Source organism: Parasteatoda tepidariorum, chromosome 2, assembly GCF_982258835.1.
Source record: "Parasteatoda tepidariorum strain Cologne lab strain chromosome 2, Ptep-v5.0, whole genome shotgun sequence".
In the NCBI taxonomy this organism is placed as follows: domain Eukaryota; kingdom Metazoa; phylum Arthropoda; class Arachnida; order Araneae; family Theridiidae; genus Parasteatoda; species Parasteatoda tepidariorum.
In genome coordinates, this window is record NC_141756.1 from 36,343,376 (window position 1) to 36,364,763 (window position 21,388).

Genomic DNA, 21,388 nt, shown 5'->3' on the forward strand with positions numbered 1-21,388 from the left:
ATTTTGATTAATTTAATGATAATCAGCAGCATTTTTAAAAGTAAGAGCTTCTTTTATTTAATGAATATACTATAATTGTAATGAAAACAAATAAATCTAGCATTCAATGAAACCTTTCTCAGTAATATATTACATGCTATCGGAAAAAATGTGATTCAAAAGTCATAATATTTTACTTTATTTTGATTCTATTAAGCACTACGTATTCAGATGAATTGGGCTTCAGTAAGCGAAACTCACAGCTTCATAGTGCATTTAGATTTAGTCTACTTCGGATGTCGGTGAAGTCAGAATCTCTGATTTAGTGCTTCACTATTTTGAGACTGCGTTCCGACAAACCATGGCAGATTCTTTTGATCAATATCGGGCGATCAAGCTCGATTCAAAACTCAAAAAAAGTTGCAAATAAAATTCGACAAAAGAGAGGTTATGGATACATGGCACTTGAATACGAACCAGAGACGAAGTGTCAAATGGCACTATTTGCGTCCCTGACCACGTTCCGGTAGATGCATTTGATCAATATTGGGTGATCAAGTTCGGTACAAAATTCGACAAAGAGACTGTTATAAATACCAAGTATTAGAATGCTTCGCAGATACAAAGTGTGGAATTTTATTATTTTTATTTTATAACCGTCATTGAACAGCCGACCACATTTTGAGTTTACGACTACCAATGTTCAACTCCGTAGCCTTGTAATTTTGAACCCAATCCACAAGACAAAGGAACTCTTGAATCTCAAATATTGAGAGAAATTTGCCTTTGAGAACTTTTTGAAGGAACCAACCCGCATTACATGGAGAGGAGAGCCCACAATGGTTATCCTCACTCTAAACCCTGATCAATCTACCACTGAGGATATTTTTACGTTAGCACTGTGCTCGGTGCGAACTGGGTGCGGTATTCGTATCGACCACTCATCGCTGGGATTTGAACCCGGGTCACCTCAGTGGTAGGCAAGTGCTCTATTCCTTAAGCCACTACGGCCTGAAATGTCGAATTACGATTTGCATGACAAGATCTGCCATGAGAGCATGGGAATTCATCCTTAAGATGCAATATATGGTGATTCAATCATCATTTTTGGGAGACATGGGTATAAGCAGTTCCTTCCCCCTAATTTTCAAATGTGCAGCTCGAATAAATAAGAGTTTCAACTTCCAAACTACTATACTGCGCAGTGGGGATTATTAGAAAGACACAACAACGTTCGGACTACTAAAGTATCCGATTTTTCGTTTATGGTACTCTCTTCTAAGTGGTGTCGATTTATCGGGTATAGAAATTTTCATAGGTCACTGGCCGGGTGTCAAAGAAAAATGCCGATTTTTTGCGGTAGTTACTGATGCCAAAATCTTCTCCAGATAGTGATCACTTTTTTGATTCTACTAATTTAAAAAGAATATATCAAAAGCTGTTCGAAAGATTGATTTGCAATAAACTTTGCTTACAGCTGTCAGGAAGCAAATGAAACTTGCTTTGCCTTCAAGAATAACTCCAGTTTAAATTTGAATACCTTAACTAATGGGAAAGTGTCAAAATCACGTTCTCAAGACTTCCCTCTTGCATACACGAAAACGAGTTTATTATTATAAATAGAGCAATCGAAACTTGTGAACGCATATTTAATATTTATAACATATTTTAATTTAAAAGTATATTTTTCAAATCTCTCTCTTTTTTTTACTTCAGGAGTAACTTGTCCATATTATCCACCTCCTGCAAATGGAGCATTTACATGCAATGATTGGTTGCATGGGAAAATGTGTCAAACATATTGCAACTCGAAACATGAGTTTACCGAGAAGCCAGCCAAATGGTACATCTGCAATTCCAAAGCACAGTGGCAAACAATACCTAATAATTATCCAGTCCCCTGGCCCGATTGTGCTCGTAAGTATTATCTGACATAAGTGTATGCTGCTTTACAGCTCTTTTCAAAGATAAGAAATATCATAACTATGTAAAAGTAAATTTTCTGATGTATGATTTCAGTGTATTTCTTTTATATAAATTATAATTAATACTAGAAAATTTTAATAATTTTCGAGTATTAATAAGCCACAGCACAGGTTTCCAACTTGTGCAAATTCAATGATTATTTTTGCAGAAATTTTATTTTGAAGTAAAAAGGTAACTTATGAAGCGTAAACCTTAAAAATTCATAAATTTAAACTTGTTCGGCTTCATTAAAAGAATATTGCTTTTCGATTTCTTATAAAAACATATAAAATAAATTATTAAACAAATATCATTATATATATATATATATATATATATATATATATATATATATATATATATATATATATATATATATATATATATATATATATATATATATATATATATACTTTTAAAAATACATTTTTTACAAAATTACTATTTTTGCAGTAAATTTAATTAAAAACACAATGTTAATAAATATTTACATATATATTCTAACTTAGAGAAAAATATTCCTTTTATATTATGCTTACATCTTACCATTTTTCTAATTATTAAATTTGCTTAAAAAATATATTAGAATAAATAAAGTTTTAATAAAACTTTTTATACATAGGTAATTAAAACTTGTTTTGGCTGTTTAGCGGTGGTAATAAAATATATAGAATCATATTTTTGCACTTGTGTGTACAAAAGCTTAAAACTTTATTTCTAATTTTGTTACAGAAAAAATACTTTTATTAAAGAAATTTACTTTTCACTTTTATTTTGCTTGTTTTTTAATACTAGTTTATAGTAATTTAAAAAAGTTTCTCTAGCGATTTTTCCTTGCAATACAATACGATTTTCTTTATAGGTCAAACGATTCCGACAAAAGTGAAATTGATGTTATCAGGTTTTTATTACCACGGAAGTTGCAATAATGAAAATGTTCAGAGAGACATAAAAAAGATGTTCATGAGCCATCTACAAACACTTAAAGAAGCTGAATTATGTGTAGATAAAGGGACCTGCTCCTTCAAAACAGTTAAAGTTCAGTGCGGAAAAGAGATGATTTCCTCGCCACGAAGACATAAAAGAGACGTATGGGAGTATGCAGAGAAAGAAGAGCTGGAGCTAGAGTTTGAAATTACTATCAATGTTGATCACGAAGTAAGACTTTTGTCAAATATACCATAAAGGGAATGTTCTGCGACAAATGGTAGATCACGAAAAATTTAAATTCACCTCTACTTGTCTCTAAACATCTTAATGCTTTTTAAAATCCTTATACCCGCTATGCCCATGAAAATCCTTCTAAACTATGGTGTCTCGAAAAATTAAGTATCTACAAAAATACAATCAGACATTAAATGATTGAATAAACAAATTGTTCTCAATCTATTTTGTCTCACTCTATTCAATTCGAAATCTATATTGGGGAATGTAGGGTAATACCTGTAAGCTAAGATTCGAGTGCCTGTTGGGACTAAACTATTCGAACTATAAATTGTCTGATTTAATCAGGATATTTATTGTTTATTTATATACAATATGTCATTCTCGAAAAGTCACAATACACTACTTTTTAAATGCATGATTTTTTTTTCTTGAACAAGTCAAACTACACGGTTTTACCCCAATAGTAGGGTAACATGTTAACTCTAAAGGAGAATTAGAATTACTACAATTCCAGAGAAAAAGTAGCAGATACTTCTATTTTATATGATAATTTTTAAAAAAATATATGCATGTAATTTACAAGTAAAGTCGTCAAGGGAGTAGGGGAAAGAGAGGGATAATTGTACCCTTCTGGGGGCCCGATCAAAAGTTTTACAAAACAAAAATTATATTTTATAACCGTCATAGTCGACCAATATTTTGGGTTTACGACTAGTAATGTTCAACTCCGTAGCCTTGAAATTTTTAACACAATCCAGAAGACAAGGGAACTCCTGGATTAAATATTGGGAGAAATTCACCTTTGTGGACTAGTTTCTCTTCAAACATTTCTGTTGCTTGAAAATCTATTTTGCAAAACATCCGAAACTTTTCCAATAGAAATAGTTTCTGATGAATTTCGTATTAAATCTAACTCCTTACTAGAAAATACAGGAAAGTGTTCCATTAATCACATTTTTAAAGATGCAACGGGTTTCGTAGCAAGAAGCAAGCATAATCAAAGTGACCTCATCCCCTTCCTGAAACTATGAAATTCCAATACCTCCCTGGTTTGTAACCACTGGACTAAACAGCCTTTTATTGCGAAAGAGTTGGTTTTTAAGATATAAAGAATTGCTAGAAATGTTTTACTATTGTCAGTTTTTAATTGCTCCTTATTATTTTGTGGATTATAAATTACATAATATTTGTGGGTATAGTTACAGTATTAAAGGGTTCTACTTAACAGAGTGCGAAGCTAAAATTTTCAACAAAAAATAAACACCTTTCAAGTACTTTTTAAGCACTCAAAAATATTTTTAGCACTTTATACATTAACAAAGTGCAAAATAATTTTCATTGACTTTACATAATCATAATTAAAAAAAACTAGTTTCTGACAAAGAACTATTTTCTTGATTATTAACAGCCATTATAAAGAAGATCAAGAGATTTTTCGGTTCCATATCAGGGAGGTGGAAAATATCTTGCAAAATGCAGCAGAGTTGCACATGAGAGTGCAATAATCTCACAGAACGCATGCAAGCATTTCCTCAAACATGTAAAATGATTGACGCTTTTATACGCTATGGAACGTGGATTGTGGTTGTAGTTGAATGAATTGTGAAAAGAATAGAATAATCTAAAACGCATGCTTTTCATAATACGTGACGAAAATCGACATGGTAAAGAAAAAAATCTAATTTTTGAAAAGGAAAAATTAAGTACTTTTAAAAATACCCTATGAAAAAGCACCTTTAAGGGCTTTTAAAAAACGAAAATAAGTACTTTTACAAACTTTTCAAAAATGGCCTATGATATTTTAAAAATGTTTAATGAACCATGCTTTAGATATCTTAATAATTGAGAAAACAACATTTAAAATCAATACCACTCATTATATTAAAAAGCTTACACTGTATACCCGAAAATCTTACAGTTCTCTTTCATAAACTGCAGATGCCTTCAGTCATTTCACTCAAAGATAAATTCGATCAGTTAAATCTCCTCAGTAAGAGGAACTTTACGAACCCTAAACAATTTAATCCATTGAATCCGTTTCAATAAATCCAAGTGTTTCAAACAAATGCATAATGTTTAAGAATGTCTTATAGAAAAATAAAACCATGAAACAGAGAAAAAAAAGAAAATCTTAAAAAAATGTTTGTTCTGTGTAAAAACTATTAAATAGAAGGAGCAAAAACTACATTTTTATGGAAATCTTTTATATTATTAATCTTACTAGTAATCAGTTATAGGAAAATTCGTGAATTGCTTTCAATAAAACTATTATTATATGATTAGTGAATTGTGGAGGAAAGCAAATGTAATGGAGAAAAATATTGAAAGCTAAATATTGAACTCGAACAAATCACCCCACTTCATTCAATCTAAAGGCATCAATTTTTACCATGACAACGCATCCCTTGCCTTGAGAAAAACTGCAAAAACAAAGAGTTAAAATGGGAGATACTTCACAACGTGCCATACATATAATGACCTTACATCTATGTGATCCGTTTTCAATAACATTATTTTACTTACAAAACAATTTCCTAAGTGAAAAAGAGAGAAAAATGAAATGCTGGAAGAAAACTATATAATATAATGGGGAAAACATCTAACAAGCACCGTAACGCAAACCTTATTTTATACCTTTTCAATTTTCACTACCTGCTATTGCCGTACTTTTCGGGGTAAATATGTCCTACCAATCTGGTTCTTATTCGCATGCGAAAAAAACAGTGAGAATATAATCTTTCAGCGATACTGGGAATGATAGAGAAGCTATCGCGCATGTGCCGTGAAGCTTAAAAAGCGTTAATGTTTGTACGGGAAACGGAAAAGCTTTGCAAAATCTCTCAGTTGTTGATTATAAAATAGTGTATTTTAATTTTTATGTTTCATTTAATTTGGCATCAAACTTTTACTATCATCCAAATTAAAATAAGTAACGAATAATCTAGAAAAAATAATTAAAATAAATAATAATCTAGATAAGATAATTTCAGTTTTTTTTCAACCAAACAGTAATGCTATGTTCCTTATTCTTCTATAATTTTCCAAGTAAAAACTCTTTATTTTTATAGATGGACACACAACTGATGAACCTTTATAATTTTGCAGCTAAACGATACTGAGGCTGTACTTCAAAACTTTTTGGAGACAATTCAGAAACTTAATTGGGAGTTGAGTGAAGATTTGAATTTTCAAACGACAACTATTGATCCGGTTTCGAATCTTTATGAATCTAACCAGAACATGAGTCTTACTGGAAAATTAGTTCTCACAGATGATAAAACATTTTTCGAATGTAAACCAGGATCAGTTCTCAATGATAATATATGCGGTAAAGTGCTTAATTAATTCACTTATTTTGAAATACCTGTAAAGACCACATTAACAGTAAGAATTAACCTAATAATTACTGTATAACATTTACGATACACATAATTTAATAAAAATTTACGCTATATTGAATAATATTTTATGTTATAAAATATCCTAAATGTAAAGTGCTTAATCAATTCGCTTATTTTGAAATTCCTGTAAAGCTCAATACCAGTAACAATTTACCTAATAATTAGTGTATAACACTTATGAATGAAAAAATAATGATTAGTCTAAACCTAAACACACTTTATCATTCCTTACTGTTCAGACATTTCCAAGTGGACTAAATCAATTTAAATATTTATTATTAGTTATATTATTCTGTTTGTGCAAATAATAAATGCTTTCAAGCATTTGATATATATTGTTCAAAAACTTATTGATTAAAAGAGGGTTTCATTTATTATTATCCACATCAAGTAGTGTCAAAATATTTTTTTTCACGATTCATAAAACATTTGACACGGGATTTATTTTAACATGTTTGTTTAAAAAAATAGAATTTGCTAAAAAATAAAATAGTTATTCAAGTAAAAAAAATTTTTTCAATTGAGATAGAAAAACAAAACAAAAAACATTAGGTTAAAATATAAAAACCAATTTTTTGTTTTTGTTTTAATATATTTTTTTTATCTTTAAAGTATTAAAGTACAATTTAGAACACTTTCAATTTTACAATGTATATTGAAAAGTACACAAAGTTGAGGATATAAGCAGCCACTATCATTTTTGCCACGACTGCGTATGATTAAAAATTTACAATATCATTCCTTTTTTTTAATATTATAGTCTCCTGTGCTCCCGGAACTTTTTATGATAATTCAACCCAAGAATGCTGGGACTGTCCATTAGGTCATTTTCAAGAATTAGAAGGCCAACTATCATGCAGTAAGTGTCCAGATGGAATGAGTACGCTGTATCGACGATCCAGAAACCAAACCGATTGCAGAAGTACGTAAACTTTGAAAATATTTTAATTAAACGTCTCGCGGATGACTCAGTTTCTGGTTATACCACTTATAAAAAATTTTTAAAAATACTTAAAACGTAATGGGGAATTCCACTTTCACGTGTGTAAAACGAACTATTAAAGAAAATGATGCAGTATCAATAAATTTTGTTAAAATAATTTTGGGTGTCATGTACACTTACTCTAATTTTTAATAACTTTCAGAGGTTTGAATTTTTTAAGTAAGAAGCTGGGTGTTAACATAATGTGTTACGTCTCGACACCACGAGTTATGTTAAACAAATGTTAGAACTAAAGCCTTGGATTAATTAGCTTAAGTACTCTTCTCCCCACAAACTTTGTACAGCTTTGGCTGTCGCTGATCACATGGTCAAACAGTCGCGCTATTGGTGACTAATTTGAACTGTGAAATATCATTGCACCCGATCTGTTATTTCAATTTCCACTTTTTTTTTTTACTTTGTCTCATGCTTTTAAACTAATAATGATAGGTTGTTGCATATTTGGGTATTCCAATAAGACTCTGGGGTAAGTTTGACAGGGTTGCCACTCAAATCTGGAGAAAAAAATAACCTGTGTTTTCCCTGTACTTATTATACGCAATATATTAAGAGGAAACAACAATTATTGTGCTCTTGCGGGAGCTATATTGGGCTAACTATATTTATTAGTTTTAATTGCTGGAGAAACAGCTAAACATACTTAAATAATTCTATAGTAAATAAAACAGTTTAGTATAGCTGAAATAAGTATCATGATTAAATTTCCCATAGATTATGGAATAGATTATCCAAATTATGGAATTTCCTATTAGTTTTTGTCTCTTAAATTGTACGTTTCTTTTTCTAAATCACTTTAAATTTTGAAAAATATAAAAAGAATGCATCATTTCATCTTTCAGACCTGAAATGAAAAACGTAGAGCATATCATTACGTAGTAGACTTCTATCATTATCGAAAATTTCTCTCATGTCTTTACGAGAATAAATGAAAATTAATTTATTTTTATTCATTCTTGTTAAAATCTTTTATGACTACATTTCATATTGAACTCATCAGTTAATCTATTTCAGGTATATGTCTTTCTGGTACATATTCGCCTACAGGACTTGAAACATGCATGGCATGTCCCATCGGAACTTATCAAGAACATGTGGGCCAAAAGATGTGTGACTCATGTCCAGAATTAAAGACGACCGCGAGTCTTAAATCTACTTCATTCTCTAACTGCAAAGGTTATTTAAATTTATAGCTAATATAAACCTAATACAATCTAATTTGCTTGTGCAAATGCAAGGTTTTTGCGATATAAATGTTTTGAATAATTTCGTTTGGTAAGAAAGCAGCCACATTTGACGGAAAATTACTTCGCAAAGTGTGGTAATTGATTCATCACTCATTTTCTTTCACATTTCGTTGGGATTTGCTTGTGCAAATGTAAAGGTTTTTGCGAAATAAATGTTTGTATAGTTTCGTTGGACAAGAATGCAACCACAGTTGACGAAAAACTACTTCGCAAAGTTTGGTCACTGATTCATTAATCTCTTTAGATATAGAAGCTTCAGTTTTATTTAAACAATATTTTAAATAAAAATTTCTTTCAGAATAAACAAAACGCTTGTTTGAATAAATTTTTGTTATTCATTTTAGATATTTGCAAACCAGGAACATTTTCAGAATCTGGAGTAGTGCCTTGCGCGCCTTGCTTTAGAGGATACTATCAATCTCTATCGGGTCAAACAAAATGCATAGAGTGTCCAGCTAATTTCTCTACTGTTAACAGTGGCTCTACGAACTCAGATGATTGCGAAGGTCAGTAGAAAATAATTATTTTATTACTCATTTATTTAGTTTTAAAGACCCGTAACCTATTAAGAAAATACTTTATCATTAAACAAAAGTATGTTTTCATCATTTATTTGTTTCATAATACTCAGTTTGCATATATTATCATCAGATTTGGACCCTTGTTCAACTCAAGATATTTGCCAGAATGGTGGTCAGTGTAAACGAGTTGGTCGAGACGCCATGTGTATTTGCAAAAGCGGTTATGAAGGAGTCCATTGCGAAAATGATGTCAATGAATGTGAAATGGAACCCTGTTTCAATGATGGATATTGTATGAATGTAGGTGAGAACTTTTATCCTTTCTTATATGAAAAAAAAATACATATATTCAATTTTAATTTGAGCGTCGATGATTCAGTGCTTAAGGGGACACCATACCGCGGAAGAAAATTTTTCTCGCAAATTCTCTTTCTCCTTTATTGCTAATTTAAAGTTTGTAGCATAGAAAAAGTGAGTTCAGGCAACCCGAGAGTAAGCCATTAAGTTTCAAATACTGAAAAGAAAATTTTAAAACATGCAAATGAAAGTAAATTATGAGATGATAACTTAGGATTACGCAAAGGAGAAGTTCTCGTTTAATAATTTATTTGCATTTTAATATTTTGCGGTATTTTTTTCAGCAATTGATAACATACTCAAGGTTTGCCTGAATTTACTTTTTCTTTCTTTTAAATTAGTAATGAAGGAGAAAGAGAATTTTTGATGAAATTTTTCTTCCGCGGTATGGTGTCCTCTTAAGGCACTGAACTATCATTGTGAAGAACTAAGTTTCGATCCCCAGTGGCAGATTGAAGCTCACCCAGCTTGTCTTTAGAATAAAGTTGGCCAGTTCGCAGTGCTGACCACATTGCCACAATCGTGCCATTGGTCACGAAATTACGGAGCCTTAATCTCCATGACCTCCCCGGCCCACATTCGGCGATAGCGGGGATGCTTCGCAATGCTTAATTTGATATATATATATATATATATAATAACAGGGCTACATCCCTGTTATCATTGGTGTATTCAATTTTAGAAATGCAGTCAAAAGTCATAATAAGTTACAAAAGCTTTATTTAAAGTTATGCTGATGGTTATAACTATAACAGTTCACATCCGCACTCCACATGGGAGGGAGTGTGGACAAGACTCCGGATGGTTCCGGCAGATGTTTATTGGAACACGTTATTCAGCAAGAGACATGCGAAAACCTTCAGTCCCGCATTAAATACTACAGAGATTGGTGTAATTAGGTTCCAGCCGTACACACCTTTGCAACTCTACGCATTATGGAAAATCATTTACTGTTTCCTAATATGGAAGTGAAAGAGGGACAAGATTCTAAAAATAACTCCTCCTTTGAAATATAAATCTAATTATAATTCAATGGTATGTTTTCAGTCTTGAATTCCCAAAATAGAATATTTCTACGCTTACTCTTTAACACAGACATTTTATGAAACCGAAAGAGTTTTAATTCATTTATTAATACAAAAGTATTTATAATTTTTGTATTATATATATATATATATATAAGCTTATTAATGTTCAAGTAATAGTTTTTCTTTTAAATATTTTTTTTTAATGTCCAAGAAATCAGCAGGTAAATTAGTAAAAAAAATCATACCTGAAGATGGTTTACTTTTTGCTATTTAAGAACAGTCAGAAAAACTCTAATTTTTTTATTAAATTCTAAAAGTACGCAATTTTTTTTAAAGCGTGCATTGCAAAACATTATCTGAATTTAAATAAATTAATTATTATGCAATTCTATACAAAAATGTACACTTACGAGAAAAACACAAAAGAAATACTAATTTCGTTTTTCCGTCTCAAAAAACTGCCTTCTTGCTGGACTTGAAAATAAAAAGAGAAAAAAAATCATGACTATCCGGGCACTTAATACAATCTATCGCTGATGAAATTTAAAAGAAATATGTACTTAGAAAAATTACTTACTAAATACAAATTAAATAAATACTTAAAGCACAAACGGGTAAAATTACTTTAAAAAATTTTAACCACCTATAAATTATTGCAATCCCGTAGTTTTTTTTTTCCGTTTTGATGTGCTTTGCTCGTTTCATTCCAAAACAAAAAAAAATTTCCTATTGTTTTCTAGTTTTCATTTTTCAAAATATTGAATTTTTTTTTTTTAGATTCTAAAAAATTATTTAACATTTCAATCCGCCATTTATAAAACAATTTTAACCAACTTCTGTATATAGCTCACTTAACCGTTTCGGGGACCGTAAATTTTTTTCCAGCTTTATTAACAATTAAACTATACATTGAAGAAAATATAGTTTATTTTGCAGTGTTTCATGTTTGCATTTGAATTTACGGGGTACATGGGTGATTCCTTCTAAAAATGACAATTCGGACCAAAAAATTTCTTCAAATTTAAAGTCTTCAAAATAATCTAAAAATATTTTTTTGTATACTTCTTTAGTTACACTTATTAATATCTTACAGACAGCAGTATAGTTTATTGACATTTGCTCGAGAAAAAAAATGAAATAGAAATTTACCAAATCTTGAATGCCAGGAAAATGACATATTAGCTTAAAAGATTAAAAAACAGTCATTTTAAGTTAATAGTAAGTAACTCAACTTAGGCCTTTATGTTAGATGGACCATAAATTGCTTAAATTAATTCTTTTATCCACTGTAGGAAGAATCAAACATTTTTTTGTTGCTGATATGTACAGAATAAAATTGTGTATAATAATCAATCATTAGATAAATCAATAACTTTGATTGCACTCAAGCATATTACAATCATGCATAAACTTGGTATTAGGTTAATATTTGCTTTCCCTCCTTACAGTATTAGCAGTTAAAAACAATTCTGGTAACACTTCAATGTTCTGGCATTCATAAGCCAGGAAAATGTCAGCCAGGATAATGACAAATTCGCCATTTTATAGCATATAACTTAACTTTAATTTAATATTTTGGCCTAAGACGTTTATATTCTGCAAAAAACAACAGGATTTCTTAAAATAACTCAGATAAATCTATGTAGTTTATGTTATTAATGATTTCAAGAAGCCAGGAAAATGACAACAAAAAAACCTACTCACCTTGAAAAAATTTTTGAAATTGATTTTGAACCAGAAAATTGGTTCTTTATTCATGCAACAAGACATGTTCATATAGGAGGGCATCTAATCAATCTATTAACATAAGATATTTATTGCTGACTCTATCTATTTTGGTTATAAACCTCTAAATAAAAGTAGTCAGGAAAATGACAGATTTTCTTGGGACAAACAAATTATTGACAGAAAAAATTATTTTAAACGAAGTTTTTGTAAATAATACCCTCTGCGTATATTCTAGAAATGCTTACACCGGTTGAGATAAATATAATTAGATTTTGAAAAATGTATGGGAAGTTTTGAAGCTAGTTATTATTGGAAGCATTGTTTGGGACATACCAGGAAAATGACATTTTGAAGTTCAATTAAATTTTTTAACTATACAAAGCAGTCAATGCTAGTGCAAGGTCATTTTAAAATGCTAACAGCAATGCTATTTATAAATTTTCTTTTTTAAAGTTCTTCTAGTATTAGATCTTGGAGCAAGGGACAGTGAATTGTCATATTTCGTGAGAATCACCCATATACTTTCATAGAAATTATTTACAATCATAAAGAAAATTGCATTTAATTGTGATTATTTGCCATGAAGAGATGATAATGCTATGTTCAAGGGTGCATCACATTCAATACGGATTCTCTTTTCTTCTCCCGTTGCGTTACATTTTCTACATCATTTTTTATAGTTGAAAAGCATCTTTTGTATAAGATTTTCCAAACTAGCTAAGAGCACATGATCCGGAACTGTTAACTTTTAAGAAATAAGAAAATGTTCTTACAATAAAACGGTGTTTTACCCACATATAGAGAAAAATCTGAGAAGTACAGTGCGTCAAAATCAAATTTTAAATGAGTCTTATGCTTAAAAGTAGATTTCTCAGGAACTATTCAACCGATTTTGTTCAAATTTTGTACTTTGGCATGTAAAATTATATACGTTAAAGTGATGTAAAAAATGTATACCTTACAACTCAAAATTTTTTCAAATCCTTTTTAAAAAAATTAGAAATATTTACTAAAATTCATATTTTGCACGGAATAAACAAGTTTTATGATTGCGTGCAAAAGATTTTCAAATCACTTAAAATGGAGAAATACGCAAAAAATAAATTAACATTAATCGATCCAAGCTTTAAATCACTTTCCTCAACAAACAATGGGGACCATATTTTCCAGATTCCAGCTATCTCCAATATATTTTGGGGGTCAGAAATCCGAATTCGTTGGGGGAAAAAAAGGTATTGTGCTTATTCATAGAAAGAACGTTTTTGTGTCTCATTTCGCACCTTAAAATATCGTCTGCACTAATTGATTAGCATATTTGAGGTCAACCCTCAAACAACTATTAACTAGTCTTAAAACGTGAATATTCAAGTATTAGATCAAAAGTTAGAGTATTCCGCTTTTTTCTCTTTTTTTTTGCGCTCTACACAAATGTCACATAAAAACTGGCGTCATAAATGAATCTCATACAAAACTTTCAAAACGAATTCAATCGATTGAACAGAGCCGTGGTAGCTCAGAGGATAGAGCGTTCTCCTTCCAATGAGGTGAACCGGGTTCGAATCTCAGCGATAGCTGATCGATACGTATTTCGTACCGACTACAGTGCTGACGTAAAATATACTCAATAGTAGGCGAACATGGGTTAGTCCTCTTGTAGGCAGGCTAACCGTGGGAGATTTTTCTCTCCATATAAAACCAAATGCGGGTTAGTTTCATCAAAAAGTCCTCTACGAAGGCGAATTTCTCCCAATACTTGATCCAGGAGTTCCCTTGTCTTCTGGATTGGGTTCAAAATTACAAGGCTACGGATTTGAACATTAGTAGGTGTAAACCCAAAAAATTGGGTTGGCTGTTCAACGACGATTATAAACTGAAATAAAAAATCAATTGAATAATAGATTATAGCATTTTATAATTTCAGATAATATAAATAATGAGTTTCTTTTACAGGCAATAGCTAATGATGTCTTTTTTTCTGTCATATTTGAACCACAATATCATATTTACTTCAATAAAATAAAATGTAAAAAGTTGACAACCACGACAGAGAAATTAAGGATTTTATTAATTTCATTAAAAACTTCGCTCGCTTCAAAAATATACTTCATTAGAAATAACAGTTGACATGTTTCAGGGGCTCAAAAACAGAAGCCCGTTTTCAAGACTTACCAGACGTGAACGAAAAGAAACGAAAATGATTTAAAATTTGAAACGCAAAGTTTCCAACCGAAAAATATAGGTTAGAAACAAAACTAAAAAAACCGCAGTAGCCGCGAGAGATAAAAGATGAAACACATAACAAGAAAATCTACAGCGGCTGAGAGGGGCAAATCAGGGTAAAATGCATTTCCACGAGCTATGGAGAGGTGGTAATAAACTAATGTCGTTAACAAGGAAATCAGCATTAATATGAATTTAGTAAGATAAACCTGGGTAACAAGATGAGTTTGATATGACTAAAGAGTAAATAATTTTGGCATCGTCTAAATTTAGTTTATGCCCAAGAAATCCAAAACGGGAGACTGCTTTTGTGAGCGATTGAAACATGTGAACTGTTATTTCAGATTTGTATATTTTTGAAGCGAATGAATTTTTTAATCAAGTTTCTCAGGATAATAGTAATATTATTTAAGGACTTTATTAATTTTTCGTAAATCTATTTTTGTATGTTATCCTTTCTCACAAATAACAAGGATTAGAAATCATTTTAAATTTAAGCCTTAGATATTTTGTAATATTTTAGAGGGTTCTTTTTATTGCAACTGTACTAATGGTTTTGCTGGATCATTATGTGAAGAGGAGTTTAATGAATGTTCATCTTCACCATGCCTCAATGGCGGGACATGTTCAGATAAAGTAAGTTTAGAAATTTCATTTTTATACTTTAAAATAAATCTTACAAATATAAAGATTAAACATATTTAAATTAACTTATATTCAAATCGTTTTTTTCTTTCCAAAATAAATAAAAAAAGCAAAATTTTGTCTAGAGAAATTAAATATTTTCATTTATGCTTCAAGTTTAATTTTATGTGCTAACTCATTGTGACTTAGGATTAAAAATGAGTAGCATTAAAGTGAAATATAATATCAAAATGAGAAGAAAATATTATCATGCACTTCATTCAATCATATTGACACAACACTAAAAAAAATGCTGAAATAATTAGAAAGTAAAATAAATGCTTGTATCTTTTCAATGAAATAACAATTGCATTAGTACAGAGTTAAAAAAAAATGAAACTGAAAAATAAAATTAATATCAATAATTCAACAATTAAATGCATATGAATGACGTTGCATATGAACTTTGAAATTATATATATGTAGTGGTGGAGAAAATAAGTTTAAATGAATAAAAAATAATACATTAAAACATAAACTTAGCTACCACTAGAATAACTTTTTACAAAAAGAGTAGAAAGTTGGCAGCCTTGAACTGGTATTAGAAACAAAAGTTTAAAATAAAGATGTGAAAACAAATTTACCTTCTCTTTAAAATAACTATTTATGTCCGAGAGATCATGAGTTGCCCTCCGGCTGAAGACTCTCCGTGTAGTAAATGGTGACTGGTGCACGTTAAATGTGCCGGGTCACACTATCCTCCATGTTCCCATAACCAATAAATAAATCTGGGGGTATTGAATTGGAGATTGATCGTTTTCTGGCTCAAGTCAAAATTACGATCTGTGGATGTATGAATGAGCCCACCCTATAAACGGACTGAGAAGTGTGTGTGGCTGAAGTTGTATTCTTGGCCATAGATGGTTCCACTGAAAACAAGAAACGTAACCTCTCCCTTAAATTCGCTTAGTATCACCAAGCAGGCTTGCTAGTATTTGGCAAGTGGCATTAGAAACAGCAACATATAATATTAATCTAGTGCAGTATTACAAAATGGAAAGTCAAAATAAAAAAGTGAAAATTGATTCTTCTCTAAATGGAACATAAGTCATAAAAAACGATATTAGAATTCAACAAATGTACATCGGAATTGTCTTTCAAAAAAGTTATTTGTACTAGCACAATGCTTATCATTGACTACTATTTAAATTAGAAAATTTTTAATATGAAAATATAATTCTGATTTAAAATTGTTAGATACTTTTTTTTCGCTTGTTAAAAACGGAAAAAGGTTATAAGTTTATGCAAGTACATAATATATATTAAACTAATTCCTTAACTATTTTAATTTCAGGTGAACGATTATGAATGCTTTTGTGCAGCGGGATACGATGGATCGAACTGTGAAATAAAACTTGAAGTATGCTATCATGATATCATCTGCTTAAATGGTGGGTTATGCACTATTGACGCAGAAACAAATAATACATTTTGTGAATGTAAACTTGGATATGATGGAATAGATTGTTCTGTGGATATCGATGAATGCGTAAATATCACATGTTTGAATAATGGAAGGTAAATCATTTGCTTCTCATTTATTCATTTTTTATGATTGGAAAAATTCTATTGATCAATCTAATATAAAAATAATTTTTTGCTAGCTCATCTTCTATCACCATATTTTATATAGGAAATGTGCATTGAAAAAATTACCAATTTTTAAATTTGTTTTAATAACAAAGAGTCTTATTTTTAATAACCTTAAAATAAGACATTTAGTTAAAGATACTTTTTTATTCACACGATTAATACCAGCCACATATACAGTAACATATAACAAAGAGGCGTATCGAATTTTCGATTAAACTGTTCGAACCATAATTTCAAAATTATGGATAAATTCTCAATTAGAGTCAAGAATCTTAATCAGCCGAATAAAAAGCCTTTATTCGCAGAAAGTACATCGTGTTGGATTTCAAAATTTTATTAATCAGACCTATTCAGAAAATGAAGTTATATAAACGTTCTAAAAAATGTGTTTAATAAGTCCTTAAATCAAAGAAATATCAAATTCTTTGCAACCTATGTTGAAAACTTTCATGTTCGTTTTTGAAACGCCAAAGACATTATTAAAACAGCGCAGAACAGTTGTAAAATTCAATTTCGTGAAAAATCTGACCACGATACATTATTACCACTTAATTATCTAAATTGCTACGTAGACCATGCTACGTCATCTATTCAACAGTAAAGGTTATAAGCAATAAAAAGGAAAATTTGCAGTTTTTTTTTCTCTTTGATTTCATACGTTATTTCATAGATTCATTTGGATAAATTTTTCTCCGATTTTACACTTCACGACACTAATAAGTTAAATAATTTCTTTTATGATATCCTTATTAATTAAAGTTGTTTTTCGAAGGCTCTGTCGTAGCATGAAATGTTTTCTTGCAAGTAAGATAATATTTTCATAACTGCTCCAAGTTTGCAACAGTTACTCATCACAGTTACGTCAAGTTTAGACTATCTTTAGTCAACATCTTTTATGTTCATTATTTTAGAATTGGAGCAAAACGTCAATATGCGTCAACAGAAAAGCCAGTTCCAGGAAAATGAAAATCGTTTGTGGTCTAATTTTTTTTTTTTTAATATTAAAAAAACTTACTCCAATGCTGCATTATCTCACTCTTTGCTTTTTCTTTATGAGCAATAGCTCATAAAGAAAATTAATTTTAAAAAATTGGAAGAAATGATAATAAGGCATTGATTTTGATAATTTTCATCTAAGTGGAAAAATGTCGCAAAAATGGCGATTTTATAAAAAAAGTTTAATAACTTTTAAAATATTTTAGATATTTGTCCGTTCTAAAGCTCAGATATTTCTTTACAGCAAAATAGCAGATATAATTTAGCTTTGTTTCAAGTGTAAGACATTTAACTTTGTTCTTTTTTAAAATTTTCCTTGGCAAAAGAGCTTTGAAAAACCATGTTGATTTATCATTCATGTTTCAGTTGCATTGACGACATTGCATCGTATAAATGTGCCTGCACGGATGGCTTCACGGGTCCAATATGCGAGATAGATATTGATGATTGTTTAGGAAATCAATGTTCCAGTGGATCAACCTGTGAAGATTTAATTGGCTCGTATAAGTGCGTTTGTCCACCTGGCTATAGTGGCATATACTGCGAAATCAGTTAAGTACACACATTTTTCATTAAGTACAATTAGCATCTAAATTGCATCAGATACGTGAAAAGAAGGCTCAGCGTTATTCTGAGATATTTTTATGCAAAATTCTGTTACGCACTGAGATTTCACTCTATCTATTGTTTATTGTCTTTGATATAACTATCTAATAATATCAACGTGACACTATTTTAATTTATTGTTTAACAGCAGGTATTGTTTAAACACTCTTTGTTTTTCGATCTAATAAAATGAACAATTTCGGAGTATTAACTCTTTATTAGCGCCGTATATTTAGCTAACATTTACGCGTTGCACCGGGCGTACACGCACCATATTTGGCCGGCGTCAGCATGATATATGATAACAGGTCCAATCTGCTTTAAACTAAAATTGGATAATATTTCATTGACCTATATTAGATTAATAGCACTAAAAGTATATTTTTAATGCGTATAATAGGTAACGAATTTCTTCTGTGCGTTATATTTAGGAGTGAAGTATACGTTAGGTAGAAAAGTAAATTATAATCAGAATCTTAACATGCAATTATGCAAATTTCGAGAAGCGTTACACCTTTCAATGGCGTTACATCAGTAAAGCAGTCTGCCGAAACGAAAGGGTTAAAAACTAAGATGAAATGGCTACTACGACAACATCAGCTAAAATGGACACTAATTTTTAGTTGTGTCGATGGAAAAAAAATAGAAGTTATAATTTTTTTTTTTATATCCGTCGTTGACCCAATTTTGGGTCTTTACGACTACTGATGTTAAACTCCGTAGCCTTGTAATCTTGAACCAATCCAGAAGACAAGGAAAGTCCTGGATCAGTCCCCCCAGAAGAATTGATTTGAAGAAGTTATAATTTGTAACTTTTATTTCTAAAATACAATTTGTTGTTGATGTACGCCTGCTAAGGCAGAGGGGTGCGATTGTTCTTGTTTTGGTACCATCTATGGCCAAGAATTCGACTTCTGCCACACCAGTTTATAGAATGGACCCATTCATACATCTATCCACAGATCGTAATTTAGACCTGAATCAGAGAACGGAAAAACAATTCAACCAAATTTAATTGAAGTTTAAAAAATTACATATTGAAGTTGAAAAAAAATTTATTACTTAGAATTCAGAAGTGTTAGAATCATAATATATTCTGTATCAAAAAAAGTATTCCCTACCTTTGGGCAAATGCAATTTATAAATGGTCGCAAAATTTTTTTGATGTCTTCAATTAATATACACAAAGCAAAAGCAACATTAAGAGGCATAAAATTTCGAGAGCTACCCTTAGTTAATTACCGGGTCTTCCTGATCGGGGCTACGCTTCTGACATTTTGAGAGCTATAAATCTGAATCATGGAAGGAAAAATTAAATAGAACGTTATAAGAATAAAGTGCACTTTTGTGTCCGATTTCGTTATCTAAGTATCATCTGCTCTCAGTTATTTTCAAATTTAAAGTTAGCTTCTCAAATCTTTAAAATTACATCTTAATGTGTAAAATTCCTAACATTAGATCCAAAGTTATTGACAGTTTTTCCCTTTTTTCTATTTAGCTGATTGTTCATTAACAAAGAGCCTGTTCACGTTACAAAATTGTTTGTTTAATAATTATAAAAGACTACATTAGCATCTTGTAAACTAACAAAATTTTCTTTAAAGGATTGGATGATGATTTCATCTTAAATTTCCCAGAATCTGCCGCCACAATTGCCAATATGGCAACCATGACACTCAAATCACCCATGTCAGATGTCACAGTATCTATGTGGGTTCAAACAAATGATACTAATCACGCAGGCACTCCACTATCATATGCTGTGGCATCTACTAGTAGTACTGATGAAACTGGAAATGTAGTTGACAATGCTCTCACCATCAGTGACTGCTCAGGACTACATGTCTACGTCAATAATGAACCGTTGGTGACAGATGTTCAAGTAGCAGATGGCCAGTGGCATCATTTGGCATTTACTTGGTCTTCTGAAGACTCTGGTGAGTTTTAGCTTATTAATGTAGATTCCAATTTTACAACTATATTTTCTTTAGTACGCACAAAAAATAGATCATTGGAAACCGTATTCCTTTTGTAGTCTTACCTGCTCCCACGTGATCTCTGAAAAGTATAGCTTGCGCCACTTTTAACACTTCTTTCCTAGTCTTTGGTAATACCAGCTGATCTATGGTTCCTCCCAGTACTTTATCTTGGTGAAATAAAAATTTATCCCTTCAGTGGAACTCTCTTGCTAATTGCTGTCTCAATAGTATCATCATCCCACATGTGCATAAGATACTCATTCTTCAAGTGCAAATACCCAATTGGATACCTGTAAGTGACATTACAAGTGCATGTCAAACCTGATTGGCTGCTGAATTTTTCTACGATGACGTCACTTACAAGCACCCAACTCGAAAACAGAAAAGATAATTGAAAAAACATATTAATTTACTAAGTAGCCTTTAAAACGAAATTCGATTCGTAGCCACGAAAATTCAATCTTTTTAAAAAGACCTAGTCTTGATCCGTTCCGAAAAAAATTAAAATACAACTCACATGCAACATTTTTATTATAGGCCATGCAGATGACCTTCTTTTCTTCATAAATATCATGGCTTTTATAGCTTTGATAAAATATATTCTTTAAGTTTTGACAAAATATTGTAAGCTAACCATTTTAAAACTCTGAGTGAAGATTGTGGAATGGTGATTAACTCCGAAAATCTGTAGTGTCAAATTTCATAAATTTCTGATAATTTGCAAATGTAAGAAAAAATATATATTAAGGTATTTGTATATGGAAATAAGATCTTTTTAATCACTTCTACATAGAAGGGAAAGTTGCAAATTAAATGCATTTATTATTCTTTAAGCAGTCCACGCAACATTTTGAAAAAAATATTTCTCCAAACAAGTATCTGCATCTCTTCCATTTTTTTACTTGAATTATCCAATA

The 21,388-nt window shown here is 30.7% G+C and overlaps 1 protein-coding gene across 1 annotated transcript in view; it reads left to right on the top strand.

Annotated features, from left to right (window-relative positions):
* The window catches only part of LOC107445304 (sushi, von Willebrand factor type A, EGF and pentraxin domain-containing protein 1), a 46,477-nt gene that overhangs the window by 22,603 nt on the left and 2,486 nt on the right, over positions 1 to 21,388 (top strand). Inside the window, exons 12-22 of the mRNA XM_043049237.3 lie at positions 1,696 to 1,896; positions 2,807 to 3,102; positions 6,217 to 6,439; positions 7,273 to 7,434; positions 8,527 to 8,688; positions 9,104 to 9,265; positions 9,411 to 9,584; positions 15,137 to 15,249; positions 16,592 to 16,815; positions 18,253 to 18,437; positions 20,097 to 20,429. Of these exons, the coding sequence (XP_042905171.2) occupies positions 1,696 to 1,896; positions 2,807 to 3,102; positions 6,217 to 6,439; positions 7,273 to 7,434; positions 8,527 to 8,688; positions 9,104 to 9,265; positions 9,411 to 9,584; positions 15,137 to 15,249; positions 16,592 to 16,815; positions 18,253 to 18,437; positions 20,097 to 20,429 (2,235 nt within the window). The remainder of the gene's footprint in view (positions 1 to 1,695; positions 1,897 to 2,806; positions 3,103 to 6,216; positions 6,440 to 7,272; positions 7,435 to 8,526; positions 8,689 to 9,103; positions 9,266 to 9,410; positions 9,585 to 15,136; positions 15,250 to 16,591; positions 16,816 to 18,252; positions 18,438 to 20,096; positions 20,430 to 21,388) is intronic.